Source organism: Brassica oleracea, chromosome C6, assembly GCF_000695525.1.
Source record: "Brassica oleracea var. oleracea cultivar TO1000 chromosome C6, BOL, whole genome shotgun sequence".
NCBI classification, from domain to species: Eukaryota; Viridiplantae; Streptophyta; class Magnoliopsida; order Brassicales; family Brassicaceae; genus Brassica; species Brassica oleracea.
In genome coordinates, this window is record NC_027753.1 from 36,757,676 (window position 1) to 36,774,981 (window position 17,306).

Sequence of the window (17,306 nt, forward strand, 5' to 3'; positions counted from 1 at the left end):
TTTGTCTTCTCGGGTAATTTCTTGTCGGGTTGGTTTCAAAACTCAATCTTCCTCTCAAAAATGTGTCGTTCGTTTAGCTTCAGTCGACTCTGTTCAGTCTTTATCAAAAATCTTTTTTTTTATATATATATAGTACTTCTCTTTTTTTCTTAAGCAACTGTACTCCCTACACCCCAAAGATACTCTATTTGCAATCCATACCCTAAATCCCTCCATTTTTCTTTTCCCCATCACTACCATTTTCTCCCATTTGTATGGTATCCCACTCTTATAACTATATTGAGCTAATTAGCTTTTTTTTTTTTTTTTTTTCCCTTTTTAGCATAATAAGAATGTTCTTGGAGTATATGTTAGTGAATTTCCTCGGTGTTCAGCTTTATGGTATTGTTTCATAATTCCTAGTCTTTGTCACGAATCAAGATATTGTCAGTCACAGTCACAGGGTATTAAATGATAACCATCCAATCAATTTTGATATAGCTTAAACTGAGAAGCCCATATCTTAGTTGCTATCCTTTTTTTGGCTGCTCAAAAAACTATATATCTTGTTGTTGTCGTTGTTGTTGTTATTGATTTTGTACATTTCATTCTAACTGAACATTTAAATAATTATTTGATCTGAGTGTGTTCCACTTTGTAGTTTTGTAATGAAACTAAAATCAAATATTAAAATAATAAGTAGATGTGAAGGAGACATATTTGAGAAGAGTTTTGAGTCTAGACGAAACCACAAGTTTGTCTTTTTCGTAGAAGTTGTTTTTCTCTATTGCATTTTGTTGTTCCTACAGACTAAGCTACATTCTTTATATATTTAACGCGCTGTACGCATAAATAAAATTTTAAATTATATTATATTTTAAAATTGAAATTTGTTAAATTTTAGATTTTTATTTGCTTAGCTTTATATTAATTTTCAACGTAAAATTAAGATAAAGAAATAATTTTGTTTATTTTAAGTTTATATTTTAAAAGGATATGTATATATTTAAAATTAGAATTCTGGTTAGATTATTATCTACTTTTTTAGTTAAATAGAGAAATAATTTCTTTTATTAGGATCAGAAATTTACAATTTTTTTAAGAATTGCATAAGTTTTGAAGAAATTTTTATAGTAATAAGAAATTATATAATTATTCAAAATAGAATTAAATAACTTTTCGATTTTTTTTAAAGTTATTATTATATTTATATATAATTATTATATTATTTTATATTTGAATAAATTTAATTTAGTGATGATGTATGCACTATTACCTTATTCTAAAAAATTACCAAAATTATAAATTAACACTAAATGCAAATATCTATGTTACAGTTAGCTTCAGCTTCAAACCATGCTATCATTTTTTACTAAGTCATTTCATTTTTTCTAATGAAAATGAATGTGATAGTGACACATAAACAAACTTTAAAAATTACTTTTCAAATAATGCCTAGAAGATTATAATATATGATGTGCATTCAATTATTTTTTTGGATAAAGTAAGTTTTTGTGTGTTTTATTTGTAAAGTCTAAAATTTGGAAGCCATATAACCTTATAATTTGGGATGACATATTCCCCCGAATATTCAAAGTAACACTCAATCTCATCCCTCAACTTTTGGTCTCATCGTTACCATTTTTTTGACCTCATATGGTATACTTCTTGTTTGTGATATCATCATAGACAAGAAGAACAATAATACACGAGGGTGTAATCAAGTTCCAACATCCTGAAGCCTCTCTCGTTGAGTATTTTGCTTAGTTTGTTGTACCATGCTATAACCAATTGCATCCATCTATATATAGCTTTCTTGAGCAATTTGCAAGTAAAATATAGAAAGATTCAATAATTTACACACATGAAAAAATCGGTGGCCCAAACACCAGGCTCAGCTCTTGCCAGTGAAAAAAATACTCTGATACCCCTATATCTTCTTTCTTCAACCTTACGAAGTGGGAGGGGGGAAGGAGTTGCGTAATGATTACATTCATGTAATCATGAGTAAAACTATACACACACGACCCATTTGTATTTGTGTAGCATATCTCTCTCTCATTGTATTCTTTATCTTTTACACACTTTATCTCTTTTTTTTTTTGCATGTCCAATTCTCAGTTTTTTTTTTGTAAAGGAAATTCAATTCAATCCAAAAAATTTTCTCTCTTCAAAGTGTTCACATTCGTGGTACGGCAGCGTGTGTGTGAGCTCGTCTTTGGAAGAACCGGGTGAGCCATTTTTGTTTCCACATGCAAGAGCTGTTTCTAAAAGGAACGATCAAGGATCGTTTGGGATCATGAACTTAGAACATGTTTTCTTTTCCATTGCTCTCCATCAATTTTTTAGGTTTATGGTAAAACAAAGCTCTTTCTCACTTCATGCTCCAACAAATGCTTACTTTCTAACCATCACCATCCATCCGCCTCCGTTGCATTACCGTCGCCAAGTACCATCTCCGGTGGGTCACTTCAGAAGACATAGTTTGTGATAACCCGCCCTTCGGGATAAGAATGGTCGAGACAAAAGATTGGTCGAGCGTCAACCTGGTGGTCGAATCGAGGGCGATAAAGATCGATCGGGAAATTTTGAAGAACGTGGTGGTCGAAGAATTGATCGTGAATGAACTATGAGTCGAATAACTTGCTCGACCATAGTTAGAAGATGTCTTAGATTGATCAAACGAACGTTTTGTAAGCATAACATTTTTAGAAGCACGACGTTTTAGAAGCTCGACGTTTTAGAAGAACGACGTTTCTTCAGCACGAAGTTTTCCGTAAAACTTCGTATCAGCAGAATATTATTTCAAAGACAGTGGAATCAGGATGGGAATTAAGCACGACAGGAAGCAAGCACGACGGGATCTAAGCACGACGGGAAAACCCGAAATTGGAGGAAAACCCTAATTTCGGTATTATGGAAGTTTTCAATGAAGCCGGAGAATCGGGAAATATTTACCGCCAAGGTCAGAGTTTAGATTGGAGTTTATTAAAAATATTCAACTCATCAGAAAGGGAGCATAAAAATATTCGGGATTAATCGCGGATCAGAAATTCACCGGAAGGATCGAAATCGCAAATGAACCGAGAAGCTCAAGGTGTCTCAATGCATGAATCAAGGACGTGGTGTCAAGTGTCTAGTAAGATGAGTGTCAACCGAAGCATGACATGTCGCCGTGCATGAAGCTGGAACATGCAGCATGACATGTATAAGCACGAGATGTTGCCGTATCTGCAGCCTAAGCATGTTGATCGACATGTAGCAGGCCGTGTGTCGCGTCGCATGGATTCCAGCCATGCAGCAAGCTATCTGGTCGTGGGTGTGTCACTCAGCATGTTACTGAGTCATGCAGAAAGACATGTCTGCGCCCGGGTGTCGCCACGCATGCAACCGGAAGCATGCAGGCTGCCACACAGTCCCCTGTGTGGCTCGATATTACTGATCGATGATTTCTATAAATACCCATGCCTCCCCTCAGTTTTAGACATCCATTCCACTCCAAAAAAAAGTAAAAACGTGGGTAGAGAGAGAGAAAGAAAGAAAGTGGTCTATTTAAGAGTATGGTCGATGCCGAAGGCCGATACTCCACCGAGAAGCAAGATTCTGTCCAATCGGTGATTCTCTACGGTTGTGAGGCGGAAGCTCTGTCCAAATAAGTCCGTCAAAGATACTCAGTATCTAATATGGTCAAGAGGAGGTGCTGTATAGAGAGAAATCAATTCCACAGGTTTAGATTAGTCAAAGTTCTGAAGTTCGATACTCCGCCGGGAGGTTCGAAGAACTGTCCAGAAGTGGAAGGAGGTTCTGTCGAGGCCTGTCAGTTTCTTCATGATGAAGCCGAGGTAATGTCAGTTGGCTAAGTCTTCTCCGATCAACCAGCTGTCTCTCGCCTAGAACACTGTGAGTTGGTTTGTTTGAATTCCACTTGGAATTTAGGGTAGATCAAGTCTGCATATAAATTAGAATGATCACATTACTGGGTGATAGAGTCGTTAGGGTTACTTTATTTATGGAACCGGACTCAGTTTAGCAAGGGCTAAGCTGAGATGAAAGGAATTAAGACTGAGTTAATAACCTGGCTAGGACTAGGGCTAGGATGCATCATGTTTTCTATTATTGCGTGTTGATATGGTTGAGTACAGGTACCCGTTATCTTTAAAGATAGTTTCATAGCAGAAGGCTAACTATCTGGATAACGTTTTGATTAAGTAAATTGCTTGTTAGACTAGTTAAATGCTTGCTTGTTTAATTAATTTTGTTGATTAAGGTTAGTCAGCTCTTGGTAAGGGAGTGTCTAACTGGTTGAGTTATTAGAACTAGATTATTTGGTTATGTGTTAGAATCCTATTGAGTCAGTCATGAGTACGTGTTTGGCCAGAGAATCTTACTTGGATTCTAAAGCCAAGTATTTTCTTTAGGAATTGAGATTAGTAGAGTGTTAGGTAACTCGCAAGTGTGTGAGATAGAGTTGAGAACCTCGTGGTGGTTCTACTCTTGGCAGGTCATTGCTTCCTCAAATTGGTACCATTAAGCCGGTCGTGGTCCGGAAAGTGGTGGGCTCGGTTTAGCTTGGTTGATCACCAAGGCCGAGTGTCACACGTGGAAGGACCGGGGCACAGCGATTCCGATTGAGGACCGTGACCGGGTGATTCCCGAACACTTACGCCTGTGTGGTGTAATAGTGAAGGGATTGCCGGTGTCCATTGTGTGGAGGAAGAATGATTTTGTTGGGCCCAATTAGAGTGTCGTGTATAGTAGAGGGTTGAAACCTTAGAGTGAGTGGTAACACCAGAATACGTTGTTAAGAGTTAGACTCGAGTCATAGTTAATTAGTGTCTTGTTATTGTGAATGGTGTGATTAAATTAAAGATTGGTTGTTGACTTGTTTTTCATGCATGTTTCTGTTACTTGAAGTTAGATTCATGACAGGAGGCCTTGTCTAACTTAGTAATAGTCTGATTAGATAATAATTGAGGTTATTGATTTGTGATCGATTGCTTAGCCTTAGCTTTTATTGCATGCTAGGGCTAGATTGATTGTTATTTTGGGCTGTATGGGTTAGAGTCTAAGTTGCGGGTAGAGGCCGCCAGCTTACTGAGTAATACTAGATTACTCATCCAACTCTGTTGTCCTTTTTGCAGGTCGCTTTAGGTAAGGATGATCGGATAGCTTGGTTCTGGACGTTAGGACCGCCAGAGTAGATTTCATGCCTTTTGTAAACAGTATTTTGTTATGTGTTTGTTGGCTCGATTTGGCATTAGGCCGGGCCCAGTCTCGAATTATTCTATGTATGAATATTTCCTAAATCAATAAAGTATTTGTTTTATATGCGTTTCATGAGTACTCTGATATTTGACTAGCCCAGTCTAATATAACGTTAGGTCGCGGTACGGGTTGAAAAGCCTTAGGCCTTGATCTAACAGAAAATGCTAACTCTAGGTACGGGTTGCAAAGCCTTATGCCTCGACGCCGCGGGACGAGTTAGTGGATGAACTGGTATAGGTCGTGGAGTAAAGTTTGTGACTCTGACCGGATCGTCTCTAGCCCGTCACGTAGCGCTTCCAGACCATGGTGTTGGGTTGGACGGTCAGTCATGTTCTTGTTTGATTGTTGGCTGGTGGGATTGTTGGCCGGTGGGTCGACCTATGCTTAGGACGGTTCGGAGGTGTTAGAGAGTTAGTTGAGGGTAAAGTACTTGAGTCATGTTCTTCTTCTTAGTTGTTACCGTAGTTATTGAAAAAAAATTCCACTTTTCTTTAATGATGTTATTTGTGAAATAACCGGTTAATAGATTTTACTTATCATTTTTTGTTATAGTTAGCCGGTGACGAAAACAAACAAATGAAGTATCATAATTCCAAATGCAATGTATTTATTTGGCTACATTGTATACCTAACTTATAATGTATACCAATTATCTGGTTATCTCAAGTAATTGTTGGTTATTTAAGTTAGTAGTCGGTTATCTATTGTCTCCAATAATATAACACATATGTGTCTCTATTGATATAATCTATAAACATACGATTATTTGGTTATTTCCAAAAGTTCATGGTTATTTAAGTTAGTAGTCAGTTAATTTTAATAGTTGATGGTTATTTAAGTTAGTGGTCAGTTATCTTTTATTTATAATAATATAACATGTATGTGTTTCTATTGATATAGCACATGTGTGTTTGTAATAGTTAACTATAATGGTTGTTGGTTATTATCCGGTTATCTCAGTTAACATACGTATTGGACGGTCAATACTCTTAGCTAGTGTTTTTAATCAATGGTCGGTTAACACTATAAACCCAAAACAAAAGATCTTTCAGGTAATTAATGTAGTGTTTATTGCTTCACTCAAAAGAAAAAAATACATTCAGCGCAATATAGTTATCCGGCTATAATCATATATCAAACAGAAAGACCAACTATAGTTATCCGTCCACATACGTTTTTCCATATAGTAAACAGACAGGCCATTCGTCCATCGTCATCTCCTGAAGCCTATGTTCTTCTCGTCTTGCTTTTCATCCTCTCTCATCTTTTTATTTATTCTCTCCCTTTTTTTTCTTCCTTCTATATAGCATCCTATATTATTCCTTACGAGATTGAAATGAAGACGCTCTGTTGCAAACGTGAGGTAACGGCGTGACGGTGAGCTTGAGCAGATGAGAGGTAATTTTGTGACAGCAAGCTTGAACAGATATAATGGTGTGATGGGGTGACGATGTGACGGTGAGATGGTGCAATGGTGTGACAGCAATAGCAAAGAAGAGAACTTGATAAATTTGAAGAGAGGAAGAGAGGAGAGATTAAGAGACATATGAAATTTGAGAATTTTAAAGAAAGAAAAAAAATGAAAGAAGTGAAATATGTCGACATAGTAGAAAGATATAAGAGAAGAGAAAGGAAAGAGGAGAGAAGAGAGAGGAAAGAAGGGATATTGGTTTTAGGTAGAGGTAGAAGAGTAATTAAAAAAACAAATAAACAGAAAAAACAAAAGTACATGCATGTAAATTATGTAGTTATGTTTGTATATGCTCTGCAAATGCTCTTTTTTCAATCTCAAAAAATTCTCTGACTTCACAAATTTTTCAAGACCAGAAAAAAATAGAGAAATTGCACCCCATACCTTAAACTTTTACCCTAATTAATCAAGTACCCTAAATCTCCTAATGTTATGTCTTCCTCCACAGTCACATCCTTGGTATTTTCACTCTTTTCAGTATATTGAGCTAATTTGCTCAAAAAAATATATCTACACTTTATCTTCAATTTTTTTTTTGGCATGAATACATTCTTCATATCCGATAATCACTATTCGAAATTGGTTGCAAGAATTAATATAATTTGGATTGTATAGAGTTTAGCAACCGAACCAAATGTATCAATATAGTTTTCTCCATATATTTGAGTAAATCGCATGATTTAAACATAATTCCTAAAAGTCTTCTTCATAGATTTGATTAAATCCACATTATTTTTTGTCAGCTAAAATCCCCATCATTTAAATGGGGGATATATCATATATCATCGTTTACATGTCATGTTTTGCAGGGTTTAAGTTTTCTGCAACAGTAAAACATAATTATTTTTAAATTAGATAGTTTTTATGTCAGTTTTTTTTTGTTTTGTTGTTGTTTATGCCAAAACTTCATAGATTTTAAATAGATTATTCGATTTAAAAGTTTAAATGATTTTAAATAAATTTTAACTGTGCAAATCTAATCCGCCACATTAATCACAGTTGAGCGATTTTTTGTATTTTTTGCCGCCTACAAAAAATGATCGAATTTTAAAACATGAGAGTTTACTAGAAGGTAAGTTCCATTCTTTATATATGTAATATGCATATTTCTTCCTCATATAATTGTACATATAATGTCTACGTAATGTTTTTTCATAAAAGTCAATCTTTGTATTGTATCTGTAAAATCTAAAATATGATGGTTATATAACCTTATAAGCTGTATGTACAATAGCATCTATACTACTAATTCAGAATCACCAATTAGCGAAAGTCTAGATTGTTTAGAAAAGTAGAATGTCACTACAGAAATATAAGCTTAAAAATCATCAATACTTTTCACTTTATTATTTTCTGTAAGAACTTAAACTCATATATGTAGTTTCCTTCAATAAAATTAATGTGAACAAAGTTTTGTAATTAGAAATGGGCCTTATAAATTTGAATGCATAAATGGGCCATAGCATATATCAATGCATAAATTTAAAGACCAAAAAACTAAAACCCCATAATCCTACCAGCAAAATGAATCAACATATCTATACAACTATCATCGAATTTTCTAGCGAACAAATAACATTTGTTACTCTCCTTCCCATTATACACACATCCTTCTCTATTCCTCAGCTTCGTTAGAAGCTCCGCCCTCACCGACCGTCTTGTATACTTCCTCGGATGAGGTCCCCTTCGTGACCAATCCGTCCACGTCAACGACCGGTTCGCGTTCTTCCCCGGAAACATGACGTGAACAAACGTTGGCAAGTAATGCTCGTCAGCGTAACAACCCCAACGGCAATGTTTCTTGAACAATGGGAAGTAAGTGTTGTCGGAGACAACAGCTAAAGCTATTTCACGGTCTATTTCGAACCATTGAGAGCCTTTTCGCCACTTGCTGCGGGTAATAACTGGGGACATACGTCGGTTGTAGCGGCCACGACCTGCTGGTCCAGGAAGATCGTAGAGGTCGACGAAAGAGTGTTGAGAGTTTATGAGGTAAGAGTAAATGGTAGAGAAGTTGAAGAGAGGTATGTCTGTTTCCGAGAGGAGGACGAAACGTTGGTTTGCTGCGTCGAGCAGAGCGTTAGCTAGTAGCCGCCGCTCAGCCTCCACCATGCTCACCATACCCCATTTCACTTCCTACAAAACAATTTAGCAAAGGGGTTAGAGTAATGAGCAGTGCATTTTTTTACATTAAACAATTTAATTAGTTAAGTTCAAAAAAACAATTTAATTAGTTGCCGACATAAAAAAACAATTTAATTAGTTAATTTAAAATGCGTACGTATGTCGGTATGTATGTGTAATAGACTACTCAACGGTTTTATACTTTATAGTATATGATGATATCTATTGAAAGGAAAAGTAAGAGGTTTATAGTGACATATTGGAAAGAAACTTAAGTATGACTTTTTATCATATTATTAAGTGACTGAGTTTTATTATCCATATGATCCCTATATATAACTGGTTAGTGGTTATTAGGAGAAGCAATAAACAAGAATGTCACTATTAGTCGCATCACGTGATGTATATGTAATTTTGTTTTGATGCATATAAGTATTTTTTATAACAAAAGATTTTTCTCAGATACTTTGTTTTGATGCTTATAAGTATATAATTCTTGTCCATGAAACATCTCTTTTTGTCTTCTCGACTTTTCTAAATTCTTCGACACACGCAACATTTTCTTCTTCTTGTTGTTGTAATTTAACTTTAATCTAATAAAAAAGTGTAAGACTTTTTTTTTTGGGTGCAAATGTTAAAAAAGTGTAAGACTTAATGAGTAGAACCACAGATTTACGTATTTTTATTTCAATATGAAATAAAAAAACGTATAGGTAATAAAAAGGGTTACGTATTTTTATTTTAATTGATATGCCTTGAGAGAGTACACCAGGTATTACTGAACCTCTAGATTCACCAACCAATAGTGTTTGAGTATTTGATATTTGATATCTTTTAAAAAAGGAAACAAAATTGAAACAAAATTAAATTTCCAAATAAAATTATATTTTTAAAATAAAACAATAAAAATACATAGAAATAGTTACAAAAAATAAATAAATAAATATTGATAAACCAAAATACTAAATCTTATACCCTAAATCCTAAACTCCAAACCCTAAATTATAAATCATAAATCTTGGATAAACCGTAAACCATTGGAAAATTTTAAACCCTAAATTATATATTAAAAACTAAATCTTAATAACACTAAACCCTAAACCCTAATCACTAAACCCTAAACCCTTGGATAAACCCTGAACCCTTGGATAAATCATAAATTCTAAATCAAAAATATTTAAAATTAAACCCTAGAGTTTATGATTTATCCAAGGGTTCAGAGTTTACCCAAGGGTTTAGGGTTTACCCAAGGGTTTAGGATTTAGTGATTAGGATTTAGGGTTTAGTGTTAGTAAAATTTAGTTTTTAATGTATGATTTAGGGTTTAAGATTTTCCAACGGTTTAGAGTTTATCCAAAGTTTAAGGTTTAACGTTTAGGGTTTAGGGTTTAGGGTATAGGGTTTAGTATTTTGCTGAAGATTTAACAATATTAATTAATTTATTTTTTGTAACTATTTTTATGTATTTTTATTATTTTATTTTAAAAAAATAATCTAATTTGGATATTCAATTTTTTTTTTTTTTTAAAGATATCAAATATCAAATACTCAAACACTATTGGTTGGTAAATCTAGGGGTGAACCAAGAATTTCTCTTTTTTTGCTATCATCATTCTTACTTCAGTAATTAACAAACTATATAAGGCGTGACAAATTGAGAAAAGAATATATTTATATATAGATGGAAATTATGAAAATACAGTTTGTTAATTTTGTTATTCCCTTCTAAGTTATGCTCTAGACAGTAGACACCACACTAATTTTATAACGTATCTTAGGAAAAAGAAATCCCCCCAAAAATGCCAATATTTTCTAAAAAAATGCAAATATCTATAGTCGACCTTATTTTCTCTGATTTAATTTAGCTATATCAGTAATTAAAAAAATTAAAAATAAATAAAAAATAAAAATCGTGAGATGACGACGAAATTGACTGACCTTGCTTGGAATCCTCCGACGATAAAACGGCGACGTTTCAGGAATACCATCGTCAACGTAAGAAAGGTTACTAGTATGAACGTAAACAGAGAAAAGGCCTTGATGGCCATTGAAAAATCTCTCCCACAGTTTAGCCAAAGGAAGCTTCCCTCTCGTCAAGAACATAAACGCCACTTTCTTCTTCACCGTCGACGGTCTTTCTTGAACCTCCAACGCACGCCACATGAGTTCTTCCTCCTCCGTCATGATATGATGCTTCACCTTCTCAAACTCCACCGGAGAATGACCTTTTTGCCCTTCAGGAACAACCGTTTCGTTAGCTATAACTAAATTTTCCGGCTGCGGCTGAAGCTGTGGAGAGAGGGAAGGAGAAGATAGACGAAAGAGTTGGGGGCTGAAAGAAACGTTTCTCATGTGGAAGTTGAGTAGGAAGCCGAGACCGAACCCGAAACCAATAAGAAACGAATATAAGACGAGGTGATGGAAGAATCTGCGTGATTTGAACATCATTGAGATGAAGATTTGGTGAAGATGATGACGAGTCTCTTGTTGAAGAGAGTCTTCTTGTGTTTCTTGGCTCTTCGTCTTCATTATTATTTTTGATGTATGTTGGTCTAAATAACGTTATATATAGTGAAGAAGAATCTCTAAAATGACTTTTCGTAATTGGTTTCTTTCTGACGTATCTTTTTAATCTCACGGGCTTGGGACTTGCTGGAAACATTGAATTGTCTATACAGGGTTTTAGGGGGTTGGGTTAATTTGATTGGTACACGAGTTGGGTTTTATGTAGACACGTTAACTTTGACTATGACAATAAAGCTGAAGTAATGCTTGGGTTAAGGACTAGTAGCGTCACCTATCTGTTATATATAATACAGTGTCTTAAAAAAAAAAACTTTTATATTACGTTCTTTGAAGTTTTAACAAATAGATAGAAAAATGAATTACATTTGTTTTGTAATATCAGCTCGTTACAAACAGAGGAATGTGTTTGGATGAACAAGTTCTTGAGTTTCTAGCAAGTCCTTTCTTCTAAAATCTAGACGAGAATATAAACTTAACATTATATCAAGACGATTCAATACTTAACGCGTTTAACATCTCAAGTCTCTACCATGAACTGATGATGGTACAATATCTTCAGTAGAATGAGATGCTATAAACAAGTTTCCGCCTATGTTGTTTTTCAGTGATTGCAATCGTTCCTCAGCCAATGAATACATCATGACATATTACGACTTGATAGATTAAAAACATGACATATTACGACTCCACAAGCCTACAAGACTCATACAACTCAAAGAATAAAAACAAAAGCATCTTTTGGAATCTAATAAAGAATTAGAGACTTGAGAGAATAGGATACAGCTCGGGATCCTTGCGCCTGAGTTCATCGAACATGTGCTTGTAAGGAGTTCCGAAACCGTAGACGTTTGGCTCTCTGGCAGACGGTCCAGGTAGTTTAACATGAGACCCTGTCCCGTACGAAGCTACGTCGAGTCCTTGCCTATTCAGGAGAACGTGAGCTTCCATGCTCCGCTTCTGATTCGATGAACACACCATGGCGTATCGGAACCTCATGGCGAAGCCACCGCGACGAACAAATCTCTCGGCGACTGTAGTGTTAGCGGGTTTTTACGTGTTCTTGGTTTCAGAGAATATGTGACTTAATTGGGTCGGGCCTGGGTCGGGCTTTTGAAAAAGATTTAATTTTTATTTTCTTTTTGGTTAAAAATCTTTTAAAAAAAAGAATTTGGGTCTGAATTTTTTGGGTCTAATCCGTGTTAATTCAAGGATTTTATAGTTGATCAAAAAAAAATACAGTATAGTTTTTCTTTTATTTACACACATCACAATAATTCGATGTGGTCCAACAGGAAAATTTCCCTTTTTCTTTTATAAAAGCATTTCCAATAACAGAGATATTCACTTGAGTATTTTAATAATAAAATACAAAGAATTTAATATTATTTATATATTTACTTTTTTTTATAAAAAAAAAATTAACCTTTGATCAGATTTTTTTTAACCATTCAGAAAATAATGTGTCTCGTTACAGTTTTTTTCTTTTCGTAACAAAAAACATTTCTAACATTTTCCTTAATTTATCCTATTTTTAACTTTATTATTTTAATTGCTTGAATATATTTTATAAGAGACCGCCGATGAGGTGACCACAAGCCAAGAGGAAAATTCTTACGAGAAAGATGTTTGCGTTTTTCCTTTCTGAGACTGGTATCTTCCAATCCCTGTTCTAAAAATCGGCCGCCTGGCGGCCGCCCAGGCGCTACGCGTCACTATTCCGCCCCGATTTATGTCAAATCGGTTTAAAAAATCGGATATCCAATTTTTTTCCGCCTAGACCGCCTAAATGACCGCCTAGCCGCCTAATCTATTTTTTATTTTTATTTTTATTTTATTTTTATTTTTTTTTATTTTATTTTTAATAATATTTTTATTTTTTATTTGATCTAAAATTTTATAAATATCATTTATATTCATAATTTTGATGAAAAATACACTATATTAAGTTTATATATTCTATCTGTGTGTTTTATATAATCTTAAACATGAAAATGTATTAATGTTACATACAATTAAAGATTAACATGTTTTATAACACAGTAAACCATCTAAAAATTCTGCCCCGCATAATTTCCGATTAATCCCCGAGTTTCTCTTTAGGCGCTAGGCCCAACCCGACCGCCCGACTAGCGCCTAGCACGTTCAAGAACAGAGCTTCCAATCAATGAGGTCCCTTGCATTGACTTGACTTTTGGATTACTTGTTAGCTTTGACCACTTGACTTTGCCTTTACATTCAGCTGTTAGAATTCAAATAATCTTTTCATATGAGTAGACTCTTTCGTTGCCTAATTGCTAAGTAGGCGTTATTAGTTGTTGTATTTTAATGGATTTGAAAATTTGAACTAAATCTAGTGTTATTGGTTCTATAATTTTCAAATCTGTATTAAAATCATGTGTTATTGATTTAATGATTCATAAGTTCTGTATCAAATCAAGTGTTATTCAATCGTACGAATTTACTAATATATTTGATTTTATAATGGATTTGAATTGATTTGTTTGGATTTTTTAGTTAAAAATACAAAGACTCAAATCCGAGGAAAAACTTCCAGATTTACATATTTTACTTGGATTTATAAATACTATATGGATTTCTAAATCAATCAAAATATATAAACCAATAACACCTAATTTCCTTTTTTTCATACATTTTTTTCTCTTAAGCTGTTTATAATCAACACTTTAAATAGCAGAGTTTTCTTTTGGTCAAAAGCAAAAATGCTTTCAACAAATATGAAAACGGAAACTTAATATAACGCGTATTTAGTAGTTATGTGTCCCATACTGAGTAAACGATATTGACCCGGCCAACGACTTGTTTACGCTGGCATTAATACGACTTTGTACCAGTCACTCCTCTATACACCAAACAACTTGGTTTTGAGATAATATCTAATCCAACCAAGCCACACACAACCTCCCTGATCATCTTCACTACACGAACCAACAGAGATGGTTCGCCGTCTTTGCGGTGGCTTCATGGCGTTACTGAAGATGTGTGGTGGTCATAACGCTTCTGAGGGAGATTTATCAGCCGAAGACGGTGGTGAAGACCGTGGCATCTTCTATGATCTCCAAGAGCTTGAAATAGCGACTGACTCGTTCTCCGAGAAGAACCGACTCGGACATGGAGGGTTTGGTCCTGTCTACAAGGTAACTTATAAGACAATTATGTTTTTGTCTCTTCTTTAGAAGTTATGTTTCTTTGATACGAAGACATTGTAATGAATAGGGATTGATGCCAAGTGGTGAAGAAATAGCTGTGAAGAAGCTGTCGTTGAATTCGAGACAAGGGTCGAGAGAATTCATGAACGAGGTTAAGCTCTTACTTAGGATTCAACATAAGAACTTGGTTTCGTTGCTTGGTTGTTGCTTCCACGGTCCAGAAAAGATGCTGGTTTACGAGTATCTCCCTAACCGGAGTCTTGACTATTTTCTCTTTGGTACATCTCTTAATTTTCAATATTCTTCTTATGAAATGTCCGGACAAACCAATATCAAGCCGTACTAAATCATTGGTTCTGTTCTGTTTGATTCATTCAGTTCAATCCGGTTTGGTTTAATCTTTAATTTCTCTGTAATTATCAGATAAAACCAATCCCGGTTTACTTGCCTGGTCCAACCGATGGCAAATAATTATAGGCGTGGCAAGAGGACTGTTATATCTACATGAAGAAGCTCCGGTTAGAATAATCCACAGAGATATAAAAGCCAGCAACATTCTTCTAGACAATGACTTGAACCCGAAAATCTCTGATTTTGGTTTAGCCCGGTTATTCCCAGGAGATGGCACTCATACTAATACCTTTAGAATCTCGGGTACCTAGTGAGTACACCACAATCTCTAATACCTGAAACAAATGTGAATGTTGTTGTATGTATGCATCATTATTCATTAAGCGAGCTAATGTGAGTGGTCATGTGCAGTGGTTACATGGCTCCTGAATATGCCTTGCACGGCCTATTATCGGTTAGATCAGATGTTTTCAGCTTTGGAGTATTGGTCTTGGAGATAGCCAGTGGAAGAAAGAACCACAATCCTCGTCTTGGACCAGAAATGGCCGATCTCTTGAGCTATGTAAGTTCTAATCATACCATGAACCGCCATACAGAACCGGTTCTAAACATAGCTAAGTGAAATATTAGTTTTGGACTCCAAAAGTTTTTGAGTTATATAAATATAGGTTCTCAAATAATTAAAAGAAAACATTTTACTCAAATCTTTATTAAATGATTAGTAAATGACCCCAAAATCTCAGTGTCGGTTCTGGTTTATGGTTTTGCACAACCTAGACAAGTTAATGAAGTTTGTCATAAATTTAGGTTCGTTATGGTTTTGCACAACATAGACAAGTTAATGAAGTTTGACATAAAAGTTAGGTTCTAATCTCATTATACAATACTAGTGGAATTAGGAACCAATCCTAATAACAATATGTTATGTCCATTTGGTTGCTAATCAGAACCGTGAACTACTTAAACGGTCATTACTTCAAACCGGAGTTTATATATGTATGATTATACAGACGTGGAAGATGTACCAAGAAGGAAAAATTCTAGAATTGGTGGATCAATCTCTAGCAGGAGCATACAACCGCGACGAAGCAGCCACATGTTTCATTATAGGGTTACTCTGTTGCCAGCAAATCACATCAAACAGACCGGATATGAACACGGTTCATCAAATGTTGTCGAGCGATTCATTCGATATGCCTAAACCGGGTCGTCCTGGACTCCAAGGTCGTAGAGGAGGCGGCAATGCAAGTACCGGTACTGGTTCAAAAAGTTTTGGATTAACGGGGAGCGAACCAAGCAGCTTTAAAAGTAGAAGTGGAGGACGAGCGTCTGGACCGAATAGCGTCGTTGAGGAGCACTCGAGGACGTCCATTTCCATGTCTTCCTTTGCCGAAGGCAGATGAATCTTAATTTTTTTTTTAAGAATCTTTAATTTTGTAAATGCCCCCTTGTTTACGTGCGGTGTATATATTTACATAAGAGGGTAATTATATATTATATGGAGAAAAAGACAAAAATATCATTAAATCAAGTTTTTGTTCCCAAACTAGCATTCAAGTTCAAAAGTCACAAAAATATCATTTAATGTTTTATCAAAAGTCACAAACTTAGGGTTTAGGGTTTAGAGTTTAGGGTTTAGGGTTTAGAGTTGAGAAATGAGTTTTTGGGATAAGATTTCAAATTTTGAAAAATTAAAAAATTAAAATTTTCAAAAGATAAAATGCTATTTTTGTCATTTTGGTTTTTGAGTGCTATTTTCGTGATATAAACTTAGAAATGTATTATTTTGGAGATTTGTCCTATTATATATTATATGTTTATGGATCCTATAGCGTTTTCATTAAAACAATACTATTAGTTTAATTTGCATTATGGAGTCGTGTATTAATAGTGGAGCTGTTTTAGACTAGCTAAGTAATAAATTTCTGTAAGTACCAGTGATTGCAACTTACCAAAGAGGAACAGTTCGGCACTAACCTACTGAACGTCGTATGACTTTTATCATACTGTTTTGAGATGTTTGATACTGGCCTTTCCAATATGGTAAAACCGAACCGTACCAAACCGAACTGAACCGAAATAAACCATATGGTGTAATTTTGGTATATACCATATAAACTGAATAGATATGATTTTATAAAACCGTAGAATTTGGATATGGTTTGGTTTATGACCGATTAAACCGAATAAAACCGACCAAAAGTAGAAACATGTAAATATGTACATATTTTATAACGTCACATAAAAATCTATCTGTTATAAATAACATTCTTTTGTTAATAATTATTACCATATTTTTTTTAGTTATTTCAGGTAACCAATAGTATTTGGTTATTTCAAATTTGATACGTTTTAGAAAAAGAAATAAAATATTGTTAAGTTACATTATGTTTTTAAAATAAAAAGGTAAAAGAAAATAAATA

General features: G+C 34.6%; 2 protein-coding genes across 2 annotated transcripts; one reads left to right on the forward strand and one right to left on the reverse strand.

Moving 5' to 3' along the window:
• Positions 1–8,106: 8,106 nt before the first annotated feature.
• Positions 8,107–11,441, reverse strand: LOC106299019. Its single transcript, XM_013735149.1, has 2 exons — positions 10,778–11,441; positions 8,107–8,851 (listed from the first exon to the last, which is right to left on the reverse strand). The coding sequence occupies exons 1-2, from the start codon at positions 11,366–11,368 to the stop codon at positions 8,213–8,215; spliced, it is 1,230 nt and encodes a 409-aa protein (XP_013590603.1). The 5' UTR covers positions 11,369–11,441; the 3' UTR covers positions 8,107–8,212.
• Positions 11,442–14,164: 2,723 nt separating this feature from the next.
• LOC106298344 (putative receptor-like protein kinase At4g00960) lies at positions 14,165–16,414 on the forward strand. The gene is made up of 5 exons (XM_013734449.1): positions 14,165–14,520; positions 14,600–14,810; positions 14,956–15,193; positions 15,295–15,445; positions 15,894–16,414. The coding sequence occupies exons 1-5, from the start codon at positions 14,320–14,322 to the stop codon at positions 16,284–16,286; spliced, it is 1,194 nt and encodes a 397-aa protein (XP_013589903.1). The 5' UTR covers positions 14,165–14,319; the 3' UTR covers positions 16,287–16,414.
• The last annotated feature ends 892 nt before the right edge of the window (positions 16,415–17,306 follow it).